The 16,912-nt window shown below is 44.8% G+C and overlaps 1 protein-coding gene across 1 annotated transcript in view; it reads right to left on the bottom strand.

Moving 5' to 3' along the window:
* The window catches only part of LOC128635989 (coiled-coil domain-containing protein 170-like), a 214,938-nt gene that overhangs the window by 71,466 nt on the left and 126,560 nt on the right, over nt 1-16,912 (bottom strand). The window contains exon 6 of the mRNA XM_053689065.1: nt 14,258-14,402. Within this exon, the coding sequence (XP_053545040.1) occupies nt 14,258-14,402 (145 nt within the window). The remainder of the gene's footprint in view (nt 1-14,257; nt 14,403-16,912) is intronic.

Genomic DNA, 16,912 nt, shown 5'->3' with positions numbered 1-16,912 from the left:
AAGAGAGCGGAGTGAGAGAGAGAGATACAAAGGAGAGGGCAATAGATGAGGGAGAGAAGAAGAAAAGAGAGAAGAGAGCGGAGTGAGAGAGAGATACAAAGGAGAGGGCAATAGATGAGGGAGAGAAGAAGAAAAGAGAGAAGAGAGCGGAGAGAGAGAGAGATACAAAGGAGAGGGCAATAGATGAGGGAGAGAAGAAGAAAAGAGAGAAGAGAGTGGAGTGAGAGAGAGAGAGATACAAAGGAGAGGGCAATAGATGAGGGAGAGAAGAAGAAAAGAGAGAAGAGAGCAGAGTGAGAGAGAGAGATACAAAGGAGAGGGCAATAGATGAGGGAGAGAAGAAGAAAAGAGAGAAGAGAGTGGAGTGAGAGAGAGATACAAAGGAGAGGGCAATAGATGAGGGAGAGGAGAAGAAGAAAAGAGAGAAGAGAGCGGAGTGAGAGAGAGAGATACAAAGGAGAGGGCAATAGATGAGGGAGAGAAGAAGAAAAGAGAGAAGAGAGCGGAGTGAGAGAGAGATACAAAGGAGAGGGCAATAGATGAGGGAGAGAAGAAGAAAAGAGAGAAGAGAGCGGAGTGAGAGAGAGATACAAAGGAGGGGGGCAATAGATGAGGGAGAGAAGAAGAAAAGAGAGAAGAGAGCGGAGTGAGAGAGAGATACAAAGGAGGGGGCAATAGATGAGGGAGAGAAGAAGAAAAGAGAGAAGAGAGCGGAGTGAGAGAGATACAAAGGAGAGGGCAATAGATGAGGGAGGGAAGAAAAGAGAGAAGAGAGCGGAGTGAGAGAGAGAGATACAAAGGAGAGGGCAATAGATGAGGGAGAGAAGAAGAAAAGAGAGAAGAGAGCGGAGTGAGAGAGATACAAAGGAGGGGGCAATAGATGAGGGAGAGAAGAAGAAAAGAGAGAAGAGAGCGGAGTGAGAGAGAGATACAAAGGAGGGGGCAATAGATGAGGGAGAGAAGAAAAGAGAGAAGAGAGCGGAGTGAGAGAGAGAGATACAAAGGAGAGGGCAATAGATGAGGGAGAGAAGAAGAAAAGAGAGAAGAGAGCGGAGTGAGAGAGAGATACAAAGGAGGGGGCAATAGATGAGGGAGAGAAGAAGAAAAGAGAGTGGAGTGAGAGAGATACAAAGGAGGGGGCAATAGATGAGGGAGAGAAGAAGAAAAGAGAGAAGAGAGCGGAGTGAGAGAGAGAAACAAAGGAGGGGGCAATAGATGAGGGAGAGAAGAAGAAAAGAGAGAAGAGAGCGGAGTGAGAGAGATACAAAGGAGGGGGCAATAGATGAGGGAGAGAAGAAAAGAGAGAAGAGAGCGGAGTGAGAGAGAGAGATACAAAGGAGAGGGCAATAGATGAGGGAGAGAAGAAGAAAAGAGAGAAGAGAGCGGAGTGAGAGAGAGATACAAAGGAGGGGGCAATAGATGAGGGAGAGAAGAAGAAAAGAGAGTGGAGTGAGAGAGATACAAAGGAGGGGGCAATAGATGAGGGAGAGAAGAAGAAAAGAGAGTGGAGTGAGAGAGAGAGAGATACAAAGGAGAGGGCAATAGATGAGGGAGAGAAGAAGAAAGAGAGAAGAGAGCGGAGTGAGAGAGAGAGATACAAAGGAGAGGGCAATAGATGAGGGAGAGAAGAAGAAAAGAGAGAAGAGAGCGGAGTGAGAGAGAGAGATACAAAGGAGAGGGCAATAGATGAGGGAGAGAAGAAGAAAAGAGAGAAGAGAGCGGAGTGAGAGAGAGATACAAAGGAGAGGGCAATAGATGAGGGAGAGAAGAAGAAAAGAGAGAAGAGAGCGGAGTGAGAGAGAGAGATACAAAGGAGGGGGGCAATAGATGAGGGAGAGAAGAAGAAAAGAGAGAAGAGAGAGGAGTGAGAGAGAGAGATACAAAGGAGAGGGCAATAGATGAGGGAGAGAAGAAGAAAAAGAGAGAAGAGAGCGGAGTGAGAGAGAGATACAAAGGAGAGGGCAATAGATGAGGGAGAGAAGAAGAAAAGAGAGAAGAGAGTGGAGTGAGAGAGAGATACAAAGGAGAGGGCAATAGATGAGGGAGAGAAGAAGAAAAGAGAGAAGAGAGCGGAGTGAGAGAGAGAGATACAAAGGAGAGGGCAATAGATGAGGGAGAGAAGAAGAAAAGAGAGAAGAGAGCGGAGTGAGAGGGAGAGATACAAAGGAGAGGGCAATAGATGAGGGAGAGAAGAAGAAAAGAGAGAAGAGAGCAGAGTGAGAGAGAGAGAGATACAAAGGAGAGGGCAATAGATGAGGGAGAGAAGAAGAAAAGAGAGAAGAGAGCGGAGTGAGAGAGAGATACAAAGGAGAGGGCAATAGATGAGGGAGAGAAGAAGAAAAGAGAGAAGAGAGCGGAGTGAGAGAGAGATACAAAGGAGAGGGCAATAGATGAGGGAGAGAAGAAGAAAAGAGAGAAGAGAGCTGGAGTGAGAGAGAGATACAAAGGAGAGGGCAATAGATGAGGGAGAGAAGAAGAAAAGAGAGAAGAGAGTGGAGTGAGAGAGAGAGATACAAAGGAGAGGGCAATAGATGAGGGAGAGAAGAAGAAAAGAGAGAAGAGAGTGTAGTGAGAGAGAGAGATACAAAGGAGAGGGCAATAGATGAGGGAGAGAAGAGAGCGGAGTGAGAGAGAGATACAAAGGAGAGGGCAATAGATGAGGGAGAGAAGAAGAAAAGAGAGAAGAGTGCGGAGTGAGAGAGAGATACAAAGGAGAGGGCAATAGATGAGGGAGAGAAGAAGAAAAGAGAGAAGAGAGCGGAGTGAGAGAGAGATACAAAGGAGAGGGCAATAGATGAGGGAGAGAAGAAGAAAAGAGAGAAGAGAGCGGAGTGAGTGAGAGAAATACAAAGGAGAGGGCAATAGATGAGGGAGAGAAGAAGAAAAGAGAGAAGAGAGCGGAGTGAGTGAGAGAAATACAAAGGAGAGGGCAATAGATGAGGGAGAGAAGAAGAAAAGAGAGAAGAGAGTGGAGTGAGATACAAAGGAGAGGGCAATAGATGAGGGAGAGAAGAAGAAAAGAGAGAAGAGAGCGGAGTGAGAGAGAGAGATACAAAGGAGAGGGCAATAGATGAGGGAGAGAAGAAGAAAAGAGAGAAGAGAGCGGAGTGAGAGAGAGATACAAAGGAGAGGGCAATAGATGAGGGAGAGAAGAAGAAAAGAGAGAAGAGAGTGGAGTGAGAGAGAGAGATACAAAGGAGAGGGCAATAGATGAGGGAGAGAAGAAGAAAAGAGAGAAGAGAGCGGAGTGAGAGAGAGAGATACAAAGGAGAGGGCAATAGATGAGGGAGAGAAGAAGAAAAGAGAGAAGAGAGCGGAGTGAGAGAGAGAGATACAAAGGAGAGGGCAATAGATGAGGGAGAGAAGAAGAAAAGAGAGAAGAGAGCGGAGTGAGAGAGAGATACAAAGGAGAGGGCAATAGATGAGGGAGAGAAGAAGAAAAGAGAGAAGAGAGCGGAGTGAGAGAGAGAAATACAAAGGAGAGGGCAATAGATGAGGGAGAGAAGAAGAAAAGAGAGAAGAGAGCGGAGTGAGAGAAATACAAAGGAGAGGGCAATAGATGAGGGAGAGAAGAAGAAAAGAGAGAAGAGAGCGGAGTGAGAGAGAGAAATACAAAGGAGAGGGCAATAGATGAGGGAGAGAAGAAGAAAAGAGAGAAGAGAGCGGAGTGAGAGAGAGATACAAAGGAGAGGGCAATAGATGAGGGAGAGAAGAAGAAAAGAGAGAAGAGAGTGGAGTGAGAGAGAGATACAAAGGAGAGGGCAATAGATGAGGGAGAGAAGAAGAAAAGAGAGAAGAGAGCGGAGTGAGAGAGAGATACAAAGGAGAGGGCAATAGATGAGGGAGAGAAGAAGAAAAGAGAGAAGAGAGCGGAGTGAGAGAGATACAAAGGAGAGGGCAATAGATGAGGGAGAGAAGAAGAAAAGAGAGAAGAGAGCGGAGTGAGAGAGAGATAAAAAGGAGAGGGCAATAGATGAGAGAGAGAGAAGAAGAAAATAGAGAAGAGAGTGGAGTGAGAGAGAGAGATACAAAGGAGAGGGCAATAGATGAGGGAGAGAAGAAGAAAAGAGAGAAGAGAGCGGAGTGAGAGAGAGATACAAAGGAGAGGGCAATAGATGAGGGAGAGAAGAAGAAAAGAGAGAAGAGAGCGGAGTGAGTGAGAGAGATACAAAGGAGAGGGCAATAGATGAGGGAGAGAAGAAGAAAAGAGAGAAGAGAGCGGAGTGAGAGAGAGATACAAAGGAGAGGGCAATAGATGAGGGAGAGAAGAAGAAAAGAGAGAAGAGAGCGGAGTGAGAGAGAGAGATACAAAGGATAGGGCAATAGATGAGGGAGAGAAGAAGAAAAGAGAGAAGAGAGCAGAGTGAGAGAGAGATACAAAGGAGAGGGCAATAGATGAGAGAGAGAGAAGAAGAAAAGAGAGAAGAGAGCAGAGTGAGAGAGATACAAAGGAGAGTGCAATAGATGAGGGAGAGAAGAAGAAAAGAGAGAAGAGAGCAGAGTGAGAGAGATACAAAGGAGAGGGCAATAGATGAGGGAGAGAAGAAGAAAAGAGAGAAGAGAGCAGAGTGAGAGAGATACAAAGGAGAGGGCAATAGATGAGAGAGAGAGAAGAAGAAAAGAGAGAAGAGAGCAGAGTGAGAGAGAGAGAGATACAAAGGAGAGGGCAATAGATGAGGGAGAGAAGAAGAAAAGAGAGAAGAGAGCGGAGTGAGAGAGAGATACAAAGGAGAGGGCAATAGATGAGGGAGAGAAGAAGAAAAGAGAGAAGAGAGCGGAGTGAGAGAGAGATACAAAGGAGAGGGCAATAGATGAGGGAGAGAAGAAGAAAAGAGAGAAGAGAGCGGAGTGAGAGAGATACAAAGGAGGGGGCAATAGATGAGGGAGAGGAGAAGAAAAGAGAGAAGAGAGCAGAGTGAGAGAGAGAGAGATACAAAGGAGAGGGCAATAGATGAGGGAGAGAAGAAGAAAAGAGAGAAGAGAGCGGAGTGAGAGAGAGATACAAAGGAGAGGGCAATAGATGAGGGAGAGAAGAAGAAAAGAGAGAAGAGAGCGGAGTGAGAGAGAGATACAAAGGAGAGGGCAATAGATGAGGGAGAGAAGAAGAAAAGAGAGAAGAGAGTGGAGTGAGAGAGAGAGATACAAAGGAGAGGGCAATAGATGAGGGAGAGAAGAAGAAAAGAGAGAAGAGAGTGGAGTGAGAGGGAGAGATACAAAGGAGAGGGCAATAGATGAGGGAGAGAAGAAGAAAGAGAGAAGAGAGCGGAGTGAGAGAGAGATACAAAGGAGAGGGCAATAGATGAGGGAGAGAAGAAGAAAAGAGAGAAGAGAGTGGAGTGAGAGAGAGAGATACAAAGGAGAGGGCAATAGATGAGGGAGAGAAGAAGAAAAGAGAGAAGAGAGCAGAGTGAGAGAGAGAGAGATACAAAGGAGAGGGCAATAGATGAGGGAGAGAAGAAGAAAGAGAGAAGAGAGCGGAGTGAGAGAGATACAAAGGAGAGGGCAATAGATGAGGGAGAGAAGAAGAAAAGAGAGAAGAGAGCGGAGTGAGAGAGAGATACAAAGGAGAGGGCAATAGATGAGGGAGAGAAGAAGAAAAGAGAGAAGAGAGCGGAGTGAGAGAGAGATACAAAGGAGAGGGCAATAGATGAGGGAGAGAAGAAGAAAAGAGAGAAGAGAGCGGAGTGAGAGAGAGAGAGATACAAAGGAGAGGGCAATAGATGAGGGAGAGAAGAAGAAAAGAGAGAAGAAAGTGGAGTGAGAGAGAGAGAGAGAGATACAAAGGAGAGGGCAATAGATGAGGGAGAGAAGAAGAAAAGAGAGAAGAGAGCGGAGTGAGAGAGAGATACAAAGGAGAGGGCAATAGATGAGGGAGAGAAGAAGAAAAGAGAGAAGAGAGCGGAGTGAGAGAGAGATACAAAGGAGAGGGCAATAGATGAGGGAGAGAAGGAGAAAAGAGAGAAGAGAGCAGAGTGAGAGTGAGAGAAATACAAAGGAGAGGGCAATAGATGAGGGAGAGAAGAAGAAAAGAGAGAAGAGAGCGGAGTGAGAGAGAGATACAAAGGAGAGGGCAATAGATGAGGGAGAGAAGAAGAAAAGAGAGAAGAAAGTGGAGTGAGAGAGAGATACAAAGGAGAGGGCAATAGATGAGGGAGAGAAGAAGAAAAGAGAGAAGAGAGCGGAGTGAGAGAGATACAAAGGAGAGGGCAATAGATGAAGGAGAGAAGAAGAAAAGAGAGAAGAGAGCGGAGTGAGAGAGAGATACAAAGGAGAGGGCAATAGATGAAGGAGAGAAGAAGAAAAGAGAGAAGTGAGCGGAGTGAGAGAGAGATACAAAGGAGAGGGCAATAGATGAGGGAGAGAAGAAGAAAGAGAGAAGAGAGCGGAGTGAGAGAGATACAAAGGAGGGGGCAATAGATGAGGGAGAGAAGAAGAAAAGAGAGAAGAGAGCGGAGTGAGAGAGAGATACAAAGGAGAGGGCAATAGATGAGGGAGAGAAGAAGAAAAGAGAGAAGAGAGCAGAGTGAGAGAGAGAGAGATACAAAGGAGAGGGCAATAGATGAGGGAGAGAAGAAGAAAAGAGAGAAGAGAGCGGAGTGAGAGAGAGAGATACAAAGGAGAGGGCAATAGATGAGGGAGAGAAGAAGAAAAGAGAGAAGAGAGCGGAGTGAGAGAGAGATACAAAGGAGAGGGCAATAGATGAAGGAGAGAAGAAGAAAAGAGAGAAGAGAGCGTAGTGAGAGTGAGAGAGATACAAAGGAGAGGGCAATAGATGAGGGAGAGAAGAAGAAAAGAGAGAAGAGAGTGGAGTGAGAGAGAGATACAAAGGAGAGGGCAATAGATGAGGGAGAGAAGAAGAAAAGAGAGAAGAGAGTGGAGTGAGAGAGAGATACAAAGGAGAGGGCAATAGATGAGGGAGAGGAGAAGAAGAAAAGAGAGAAGAGAGCGGAGTGAGAGAGAGAGAGATACAAAGGAGAGGGCAATAGATGAGGGAGAGAAGAAGAAAAGAGAGAAGAGAGCGGAGTGAGAGAGAGAGATACAAAGGAGAGGGCAATAGATGAAGGAGAGAAGAAGAAAAGAGAGAAGAGAGCGTAGTGAGAGTGAGAGAGATAAAAAGGAGAGGGCAATAGATGAGGGAGAGAAGAAGAAAAGAGAGAAGAGAGTGGAGTGAGAGAGAGATACAAAGGAGAGGGCAATAGATGAGGGAGAGAAGAAGAAAAGAGAGAAGAGAGTGGAGTGAGAGAGAGATACAAAGGAGAGGGCAATAGATGAGGGAGAGGAGAAGAAGAAAAGAGAGAAGAGAGCGGAGTGAGAGAGAGAGAGATACAAAGGAGAGGGCAATAGATGAGGGAGAGAAGAAGAAAAGAGAGAAGAGAGCGGAGTGAGAGAGAGAGATACAAAGGAGAGGGCAATAGATGAGGGAGAGAAGAAGAAAAGAGAGAAGAGAGTGGAGTGAGAGAGAGATACAAAGGAGAGGGCAATAGATGAGGGAGAGAAGAAGAAAAGAGAGAAGAGAGTGGAGTGAGAGAGAGAGAGATACAAAGGAGAGGGCAATAGATGAGGGAGAGAAGAAGAAAAGAGAGAAGAGAGCGGAGTGAGAGAGATACAAAGGAGAGGGCAATAGATGAGGGAGAGAAGAAGAAAAGAGAGAAGAGAGTGGAGTGAGAGAGAGATACAAAGGAGAGGGCAATAGATGAGGGAGAGGAGAAGAAGAAAAGAGAGAAGAGAGCGGAGTGAGAGAGAGATACAAAGGAGAGGGCAATAGATGAGGGAGAGAAGAAGAAAAGAGAGAAGAGAGCGGAGTGAGAGAGAGAAACAAAGGAGGGGGCAATAGATGAGGGAGAGAAGAAGAAAAGAGAGAAGAGAGCGGAGTGAGAGAGAGATACAAAGGAGGGGGCAATAGATGAGGGAGAGAAGAAGAAAAGAGAGAAGAGAGCGGAGTGAGAGAGAGAGATACAAAGGAGAGGGCAATAGATGAGGGAGAGAAGAAGAAAAGAGAGAAGAGAGCGGAGTGAGAGAGAGATACAAAGGAGGGGGCAATAGATGAGGGAGAGAAGAAGAAAAGAGAGTGGAGTGAGAGAGAGAGAGATACAAAGGAGAGGGCAATAGATGAGGGAGAGAAGAAGAAAGAGAGAAGAGAGCGGAGTGAGAGAGATACAAAGGAGAGGGCAATAGATGAGGGAGAGAAGAAGAAAAGAGAGAAGAGAGCGGAGTGAGAGAGAGATACAAAGGAGAGGGCAATAGATGAGGGAGAGAAAAACAAAAGAGAGAAGAGAGCGGAGTGAGAGAGAGAGAGATAAAAAGGAGAGGGCAATAGATGAGGGAGAGAAGAAGAAAGAGAGAAGAGAGCGGAGTGAGAGAGAGAGAGATAAAAAGGAGAGGGCAATAGATGAGGGAGAGAAGAAGAAAGAGAGAAGAGAGCGGAGTGAGAGAGAGAGATACAAAGGAGAGGGCAATAGATGAGGGAGAGAAGAAGAAAAGAGAGAAGAGAGCGGAGTGAGAGGGAGAGATACAAAGGAGAGGGCAATAGATGAGGGAGAGAAGAACAAAAGAGAGAAGAGAGCGGAGTGAGAGGGAGAGATACAAAGGAGAGGGCAATAGATGAGGGAGAGAAGAAGAAAAGAGAGAAGAGAGCGGAGTGAGAGAGAGAGATACAAAGGAGAGGGCAATAGATGAGGGAGAGAAGAAGAAAAGAGAGAAGAGAGCGGAGTGAGAGGGAGAGATACAAAGGAGAGGGCAATAGATGAGGGAGAGAAGAAGAAAAGAGAGAAGAGAGCAGAGTGAGAGAGAGAGAGATACAAAGGAGAGGGCAATAGATGAGGGAGAGAAGAAGAAAAGAGAGAAGAGAGCGGAGTGAGAGAGAGATACAAAGGAGAGGGCAATAGATGAGGGAGAGAAGAAGAAAAGAGAGAAGAGAGCGGAGTGAGAGAGAGATACAAAGGAGAGGGCAATAGATGAGGGAGAGAAGAAGAAAAGAGAGAAGAGAGTGGAGTGAGAGAGAGATACAAAGGGGAGGGCAATAGATGAGGGAGAGAAGAGAGCGGAGTGAGAGAGAGATACAAAGGAGAGGGCAATAGATGAGGGAGAGAAGAAGAAAAGAGAGAAGAGAGTGGAGTGAGAGAGAGATACAAAGGGGAGGGCAATAGATGAGGGAGAGAAGAGAGCGGAGTGAGAGAGTGATACAAAGGAGAGGGCAATAGATGAGGGAGAGAAGAGAGCGGAGTGAGAGAGAGATACAAAGGAGAGGGCAATAGATGAGGGAGAGAAGAGAGCGGAGTGAGAGAGAGATACAAAGGAGAGGGCAATAGATGAGGGAGAGAAGAAAAGAGAGAAGAGAGCGGAGTGAGAGAGATACAAAGGAGAGGGCAATAGATGAGGGAGAGAAGAAGAAAAGAGAGAAGAGAGTTCAGTGAGAGAGAGATACAAAGGAGAGGGCAATAGATGAGGGAGAGAAGAAAAGAGAGAAGAGAGCGGAGTGAGAGAGATACAAAGGAGAGGGCAATAGATGAGGGAGAGAAGAAGAAAAGAGAGAAGAGAGTTCAGTGAGAGAGAGATACAAAGGAGAGGGCAATAGATGAGGGAGAGAAGAGAGCGGAGTGAGAGAGAGATACAAAGGAGAGGGCAATAGATGAGGGAGAGAAGAAGAAAAGAGAGAAGAGAGCGGAGTGAGAGAGAGATACAAAGGAGAGGGCAATAGATGAGGGAGAGAAGAAGAAAAGAGAGAAGAGAGCGGAGTGAGAGAGAGATACAAAGGAGAGGGCAATAGATGAGGGAGAGAAGAAGAAAAGAGAGAAGAGAGCGGAGTGAGAGAGAGAGATACAAAGGAGAGGGCAATAGATGAGGGAGAGAAGAAGAAAAGAGAGAAGAGAGCGGAGTGAGAGAGAGAGATACAAAGGAGAGGGCAATAGATGAGGGAGAGAAGAAGAAAAGAGAGAAGAGAGCGGAGTGAGAGAGAGATACAAAGGAGAGGGCAATAGATGAGGGAGAGAAGAAGAAAAGAGAGAAGAGAGCGGAGTGAGAGAGAGATACAAAGGAGAGGGCAATAGATGAGGGAGAGAAGAAGAAAAGAGAGAAGAGAGCGGAGTGAGAGAGAGATACAAAGGAGAGGGCAATAGATGAGGGAGAGAAGAAGAAAAGAGAGAAGAGAGCGGAGTGAGAGAGATACAAAGGAGAGGGCAATAGATGAGGGAGAGAAGAAGAAAAGAGAGAAGAGAGTGGAGAGAGAGAGATACAAAGGAGAGGGCAATAGATGAGGGAGAGAAGAAGAAAAGAGAGAAGAGAGCGGAGTGAGAGAGAGAGATACAAAGGAGAGGGCAATAGATGAGGGAGAGAAGAAGAAAAGAGAGAAGAAAGTGGAGTGAGAGAGAGAGATACAAAGGAGAGGGCAATAGATGAGGGAGAGAAGAGAGCGGAGTGAGAGAGTGATACAAAGGAGAGGGCAATAGATGAGGGAGAGAAGAGAGCGGAGTGAGAGAGAGATACAAAGGAGAGGGCAATAGATGAGGGAGAGAAAAAGAAAAGAGAGAAGAGAGCGGAGTGAGAGAGAGATACAAAGGAGAGGGCAATAGATGAGGGAGAGAAAAAGAAAAGAGAGAAGAGAGCGGAGTGAGAGAGATACAAAGGAGAGGGCAATAGATGAGGGAGAGAAGAGAGCGGAGTGAGAGAGATACAAAGGAGAGGGCAATAGATGAGGGAGAGAAGAAGAAAAGGGAGAAGAGAGCGGAGTGAGAGAGAGATACAAAGGAGAGGGCAATAGATGAGGGAGAGAAGAAAAGAGAGAAGAGAGCGGAGTGAGAGAGATACAAAGGAGAGGGCAATAGATGAGGGAGAGAAGAAGAAAAGAGAGAAGAGAGTTCAGTGAGAGAGAGATACAAAGGAGAGGGCAATAGATGAGGGAGAGAAGAAGAAAAGAGAGAAGAGAGTGGAGTGAGAGAGAGAGATACAAAGGAGAGGGCAATAGATGAGGGAGAGAAGAAGAAAAGAGAGAAGAGAGCGGAGTGAGAGAGATACAAAGGAGAGGGCAATAGATGAGGGAGAGAAGAAGAAAAGAGAGAAGAGAGCGGAGTGAGAGAGAGAGATACAAAGGAGGGGGCAATAGATGAGGGAGAGAAGAAGAAAAGAGAGAAGAGAGCGGAGAGAGAGAGAGATACAAAGGAGGGGGCAATAGATGAGGGAGAGAAGAAGAAAAGAGAGAAGAGAGCGGAGTGAGTGAGAGAGAGATACAAAGGAGAGGGCAATAGATGAGGGAGAGAAGAAGAAAAGAGAGAAGAGAGCGGAGAGAGAGAGAGATACAAAGGAGGGGGCAATAGATGAGGGAGAGAAGAAGAAAAGAGAGAAGAGAGCGGAGTGAGTGAGAGAGAGATACAAAGGAGAGGGCAATAGATGAGGGAGAGAAGAAGAAAAGAGAGAAGAGAGCGGAGAGAGAGAGAGATACAAAGGAGGGGGCAATAGATGAGGGAGAGAAGAAGAAAAGAGAGAAGAGAGCGGAGTGAGAGAGAGATACAAAGGAGAGGGCAATAGATGAGGGAGAGAAGAAGAAAAGAGAGAAGAGAGCGGAGTGAGAGAGAGAGATACAAAGGAGAGGGCAATAGATGAGGGAGAGAAGAAGAAAAGAGAGAAGAGTGCGGAGTGAGAGAGAGATACAAAGGAGAGGGCAATAGATGAGGGAGAGAAGAAGAAAAGAGAGAAGAGAGTTCAGTGAGAGAGAGATACAAAGGAGAGGGCAATAGATGAGGGAGAGAAGAAGAAAAGAGAGAAGAGAGCGGAGTGAGAGAGAGATACAAAGGAGAGGGCAATAGATGAGGGAGAGAAGAAGAAAAGAGAGAAGAGAGCGGAGTGAGAGAGAGAGATACAAAGGAGAGGGCAATAGATGAGGGAGAGAAGAAGAAAAGAGAGAAGAGAGTGGAGTGAGAGAGATACAAAGGAGAGGGCAATAGATGAGGGAGAGAAGAATAAAAGAGAGAAGAGAGCGGAGTGAGAGAGAGAGATACAAAGGAGAGGGCAATAGATGAGGGAGAGAAGAAGAAAGAGAGAAGAGAGCGGAGTGAGAGAGATACAAAGGAGAGGGCAATAGATGAGGGAGAGAAGAAGAAAAGAGAGAAGAGAGCGGAGTGAGAGAGAGAGATACAAAGGAGAGGGCAATAGATGAGGGAGAGAAGAAGAAAAGAGAGAAGAGAGCGGAGTGAGAGAGAGATACAAAGGAGAGGGCAATAGATGAGGGAGAGAAGAAGAAAAGAGAGAAGAGAGCGGAGTGAGAGAGAGATACAAAGGAGAGGGCAATAGATGAGGGAGAGAAGAAGAAAAGAGAGAAGAGAGCGGAGTGAGAGAGAGATACAAAGGAGAGGGCAATAGATGAGGGAGAGAAGAAGAAAAGAGAGAAGAGAGTGGAGTGAGAGAGAGATACAAAGGAGAGGGCAATAGATGAGGGAGAGAAGAAGAAAAGAGAGAAGAGAGCGGAGTGAGAGAGAGAGATACAAAGGAGAGGGCAATAGATGAGGAGAGAAGAATAAAAGAGAGAAGAGAGTGGAGTGAGAGAGAGATACAAAGGAGAGGGCAATAGATGAGGGAGAGAAGAAGAAAAGAGAGAAGAGAGCGGAGTGAGAGAGATACAAAGGAGAGGGCAATAGATGAGGGAGAGAAGAAGAAAAGAGAGAAGAGAGCGGAGTGAGAGAGATACAAAGGAGAGGGCAATAGATGAGGGAGAGAAGAAGAAAAGAGAGAAGAGAGCGGAGTGAGAGAGAGATACAAAGGAGAGGGCAATAGATGAGGGAGAGAAGAAGAAAAGAGAGAAGAGAGCGGAGTGAGAGAGAGAGAGATACAAAGGAGAGGGCAATAGATGAGCGAGAGAAGAATAAAAGAGAGAAGAGAGCGGAGTGAGAGAGAGAGATACAAAGGAGAGGGCAATAGATGAGGGAGAGAAGAAGAAAAGAGAGAAGAGAGTGGAGTGAGAGAGAGATACAAAGGAGAGGGCAATAGATGAGGGAGAGAAGAAGAAAAGAGAGAAGAGAGTGGAGTGAGAGAGAGATACAAAGGAGAGGGCAATAGATGAGGGAGAGAAGAAGAAAAGAGAGAAGAGAGCGGAGTGAGAGAGATACAAAGGAGAGGGCAATAGATGAGGGAGAGAAGAAGAAAAGAGAGAAGAGAGCGGAGTGAGAGAGAGATACAAAGGAGAGGGCAATAGATGAGGGAGAGAAGAATAAAAGGGAGAAGAGAGCGGAGTGAGAGAGATACAAAGGAGAGGGCAATAGATGAGGGAGAGAAGAAGAAAAGAGAGAAGAGAGCGGAGTGAGAGAGAGATACAAAGGAGAGGGCAATAGATGAGGGAGAGAAGAAGAAAAGAGAGAAGAGAGTGGAGTGAGAGAGAGATACAAAGGAGGGGGCAATAGATGAGGGAGAGAAGAAGAAAAGAGAGAAGAGAGCGGAGTGAGAGAGATACAAAGGAGAGGGCAATAGATGAGGGAGAGAAGAAGAAAAGAGAGAAGAGAGTGGAGAGAGAGAGATACAAAGGAGAGGGCAATAGATGAGGGAGAGAAGAAGAAAAGAGAGAAGAGAGCGGAGTGAGAGAGAGAGATACAAAGGAGAGGGCAATAGATGAGGGAGAGAAGAAGAAAAGAGAGAAGAGAGCGGAGTGAGAGAGAGATACAAAGGAGAGGGCAATAGATGAGGGAGAGAAGAGAGCGGAGTGAGAGAGAAAATAGTAAATAAAGAGGTGGATGAGAGGAGAGAGTGAGAGAGAAGGGAAAGGAGAGAGAACATAAGAAATGTTAACAGCAGCTAATCACCTCTGGTCTCAGGGGTAAAAATGCTTATAGTGCAGCCCCCCCTTTACATGTTTCTTGTTGCCTGTGTCCCCTCTGCCTCCTTATGCTGAGGCTGACAGCACCGCACAGGCAGAAGGGGGAGGGAAGTGAGGAGCCTGCACTGATCAGCCAGAGAATGTGCAGTTGTGTAAGAGGCTTTAAGGGTTAAAATATCCAGCTGTGCCAGGAGAAAGCTGATGGGATAAATATTTTAGGGAATTGTCTGACACAGGGATTAAGACACCTAATAATTTATTAAGCAAACACTTCGGAGGTGCGCAGACTTAAATTCTGCTATTCAAATTTGTTTGAACAAAATGCTAAAAACAAACCCAAATAATGATGTAGCTACGCGAGTGTTCTGAAGTAAATACAAAAGGACAGTAATCTGAAATAAGTTACTAGATTCATTGTTACATTTATTCTTACAGCTTCTGTAATCAAAGACAAGAAATTACCTTATTTAGTAAGGCAGTGACCGGCTCCTCTTGCTGACCGACGTCCATGTGCAGTTGGGAAGACAAACCGCTAACAATTTCCTGCAGTTTTTTCTCCAGCGTGCTAGCTTTTTGCTCAGACTTCTCCCTCTCTAGCAGATGCATTCTGTAGGCAAGGATAATGTAGGCATATATATGTCATGTGCTGTAACCTTCCCTGGTGCATCCTCTGCCCCTTTAACACTTTATGTTGGGGTACCACAAGGTTCTGTCCTTGGTCCCCTTCTCTTCTGAATTTATTTATCATCCTTAGGTTCCTTAATAAAGTCCCACAGGCTTCAATATCATTTTTATGCTGATGAAACCCAAATCTACCTCTCTGCACCAGAACTATCTCCTTCCTTGCTAACCCGTGTCACTAACTGTCTTTCTCATATCTCATCCTGGATGTCCACTTACTACATTAAGCTAAATCTCTCCAAAACTGAGTTCCTTCTTCTTCCCCCTTCTTCCAAAATCCCTACCCCACCCCCCTAACTTTCTCTAACTGTTAATAACAATATAATTACCGCAACCCTGCATGCCCGATGTCTTGGGGTCACACTTGACTCAGATCTCTCTTTCACTCCCCACATCCTCAGTCTTTGGCCAATCCCTGCTATTTCCACCTTAAAAACATCTCTAAAATTTGCCACTTTCTCAAGCAAGACACAACTAAGAATTTTATCCACTCTCTCATCATTTCCCGCCTTGACTATTGCAACCCCATATTGTAACTAACAATGAAATAACATTATTATAATTAAACTACATTATATATTATTGTGCCTGGGTTTTTAATAACTGAAGGATGATAAAAATACATTAGTAACTGACAGGTGCAGAGTATCTACAAGTAGTGTCATAATCTATTGCTTTTGTCTAGTTAGCAAAGCAGAAGCCTACAGAGAGGGTTAACTGAATCCTAAAAAGCGTGATTGGTTTTTGTTTAGTTTCATGGATCAGACAGAGCACATCATTTTAATAGTTTTCAGTTTACATCGATTATTAGTTGAAAAGCATACCTAGGTAACCTCAGGAGCAGCAGTGCATTACTAGGAGCTAACTGCTGATTGGTGGCTGCACATATATGCCTCTTGTCATTGGCTCACCCAATGTGTTCATCTAGGTCCCAGTAGTGCCTTATAAATTCTAGGCGGTATACGAGACTGCCCACAGAGCTTACAGCTTAGAAGTAGCTCTGAACCTTTCTAGTAACTATTGCCTTTAGTTCTGTTGGCTTTCGCGTTTGGGGAAGTATTGTTTCAAGAAATATGTGTTTGGGGTTTATATATATGTATATATATATAGCATGTGTAACAGTGTGTATGTGTCTGTAACTGTGTGTATATGTGTGTAACTGTGTGTATGTGTGTGTAACAGTGTGTATGTGTCTGAAACAGTGTATATGTGTCTGAAACAGTGTATATATGTCTGTAACTGTGTGTATGTGTGTTTAACAGTGTGTATGTGTCTGTAACAGTGTGTATGTGTCTGTAACAGTGTATATGTGTCTGTAACAGTGTATATGTGTCTGTAACAGTGTGTATGTGCCTGTAACAGTGTGTATATGTCTGTAACAGTGTGTATGTGTGTGTAACAGTGTGTATGTGTCTGTAACTGTGTGTATGTGTCTGTAACAGTGTGTATGTGTCTGTAACAGTGTGTATGTGTCTGTAACTGTGTATATATGTCTGTAACTGTGTGTATGTGTCTGTAACAGTGTGTATGTGTCTGTAACAGTGTGTATGTGTCTGTAACAGTGTATATGTGTCTGTAACAGTGTGTATGTGCCTGTAACAGTGTGTATATGTCTGTAACAGTGTGTATGTGTGTGTAACAGTGTGTATGTGTCTGTAACTGTGTGTATGTGTCTGTAACAGTGTGTATGTGTCTGTAACAGTGTATATGTGTCTGTAACAGTGTATATGTGTCTGTAACAGTGTATATGTGTCTGTAACTGTGTGTATGTGTGTGTAACAGTGTGTATGTGTCTGTAACAGTGTATATGTGTCTGTAACTGTGTGTATGTGTGTGTAACAGTGTGTATGTGCCTGTAACAGTGTATATGTGTCTGTAACTGTGTGTATGTGTGTGTAACTGTGTGACTGCGTATGTGTGTGTAACTGTGTGTATGTGTGTGTAACAGTGTGTATGTGTCTGTAACAGTGTATATGTGTCTGTAACTGTGTGTATGTGTGTGTAACTGTGTGTATGTGTCTGTAACTGTGTATATGTGTCTGTAACTGTGTATATGTGTGTGTAACTGTGTGTATGTGTCTGTAACTGTGTGTATGTGTGTGTTTGTGACTGTGTGTGTTGAAATTTATTTTTGAAATAAAATCACATACAGTAATTCCCTGACCAAAAAATATTATGTCCAAAAAGGCCTAAAACCTTGGTTGTGGTTGAGTAGGGGGCAGCACAAAACCTAAATACTCCACTGGTTACACACAAATAAAAAGTTGCACAAAATATATAAAAATTACATTTAAAAGTAAGTGTTACACTCACTGCCTAATACAAATGATTGAAAAATAATATTGCATTAAAAAGTTATAAGGGCTCAAAGATATGAGGTCTCGGGTGTTAGAAAAAAAAGGCTGCAAAGGGCTTTAACAATGAGATACATAAATA

This window comes from Bombina bombina, chromosome 1 (assembly GCF_027579735.1).
Source record: "Bombina bombina isolate aBomBom1 chromosome 1, aBomBom1.pri, whole genome shotgun sequence".
Taxonomy (NCBI): domain Eukaryota; kingdom Metazoa; phylum Chordata; class Amphibia; order Anura; family Bombinatoridae; genus Bombina; species Bombina bombina.
This window is presented reverse-complemented; position numbering and strand designations above follow the sequence as displayed.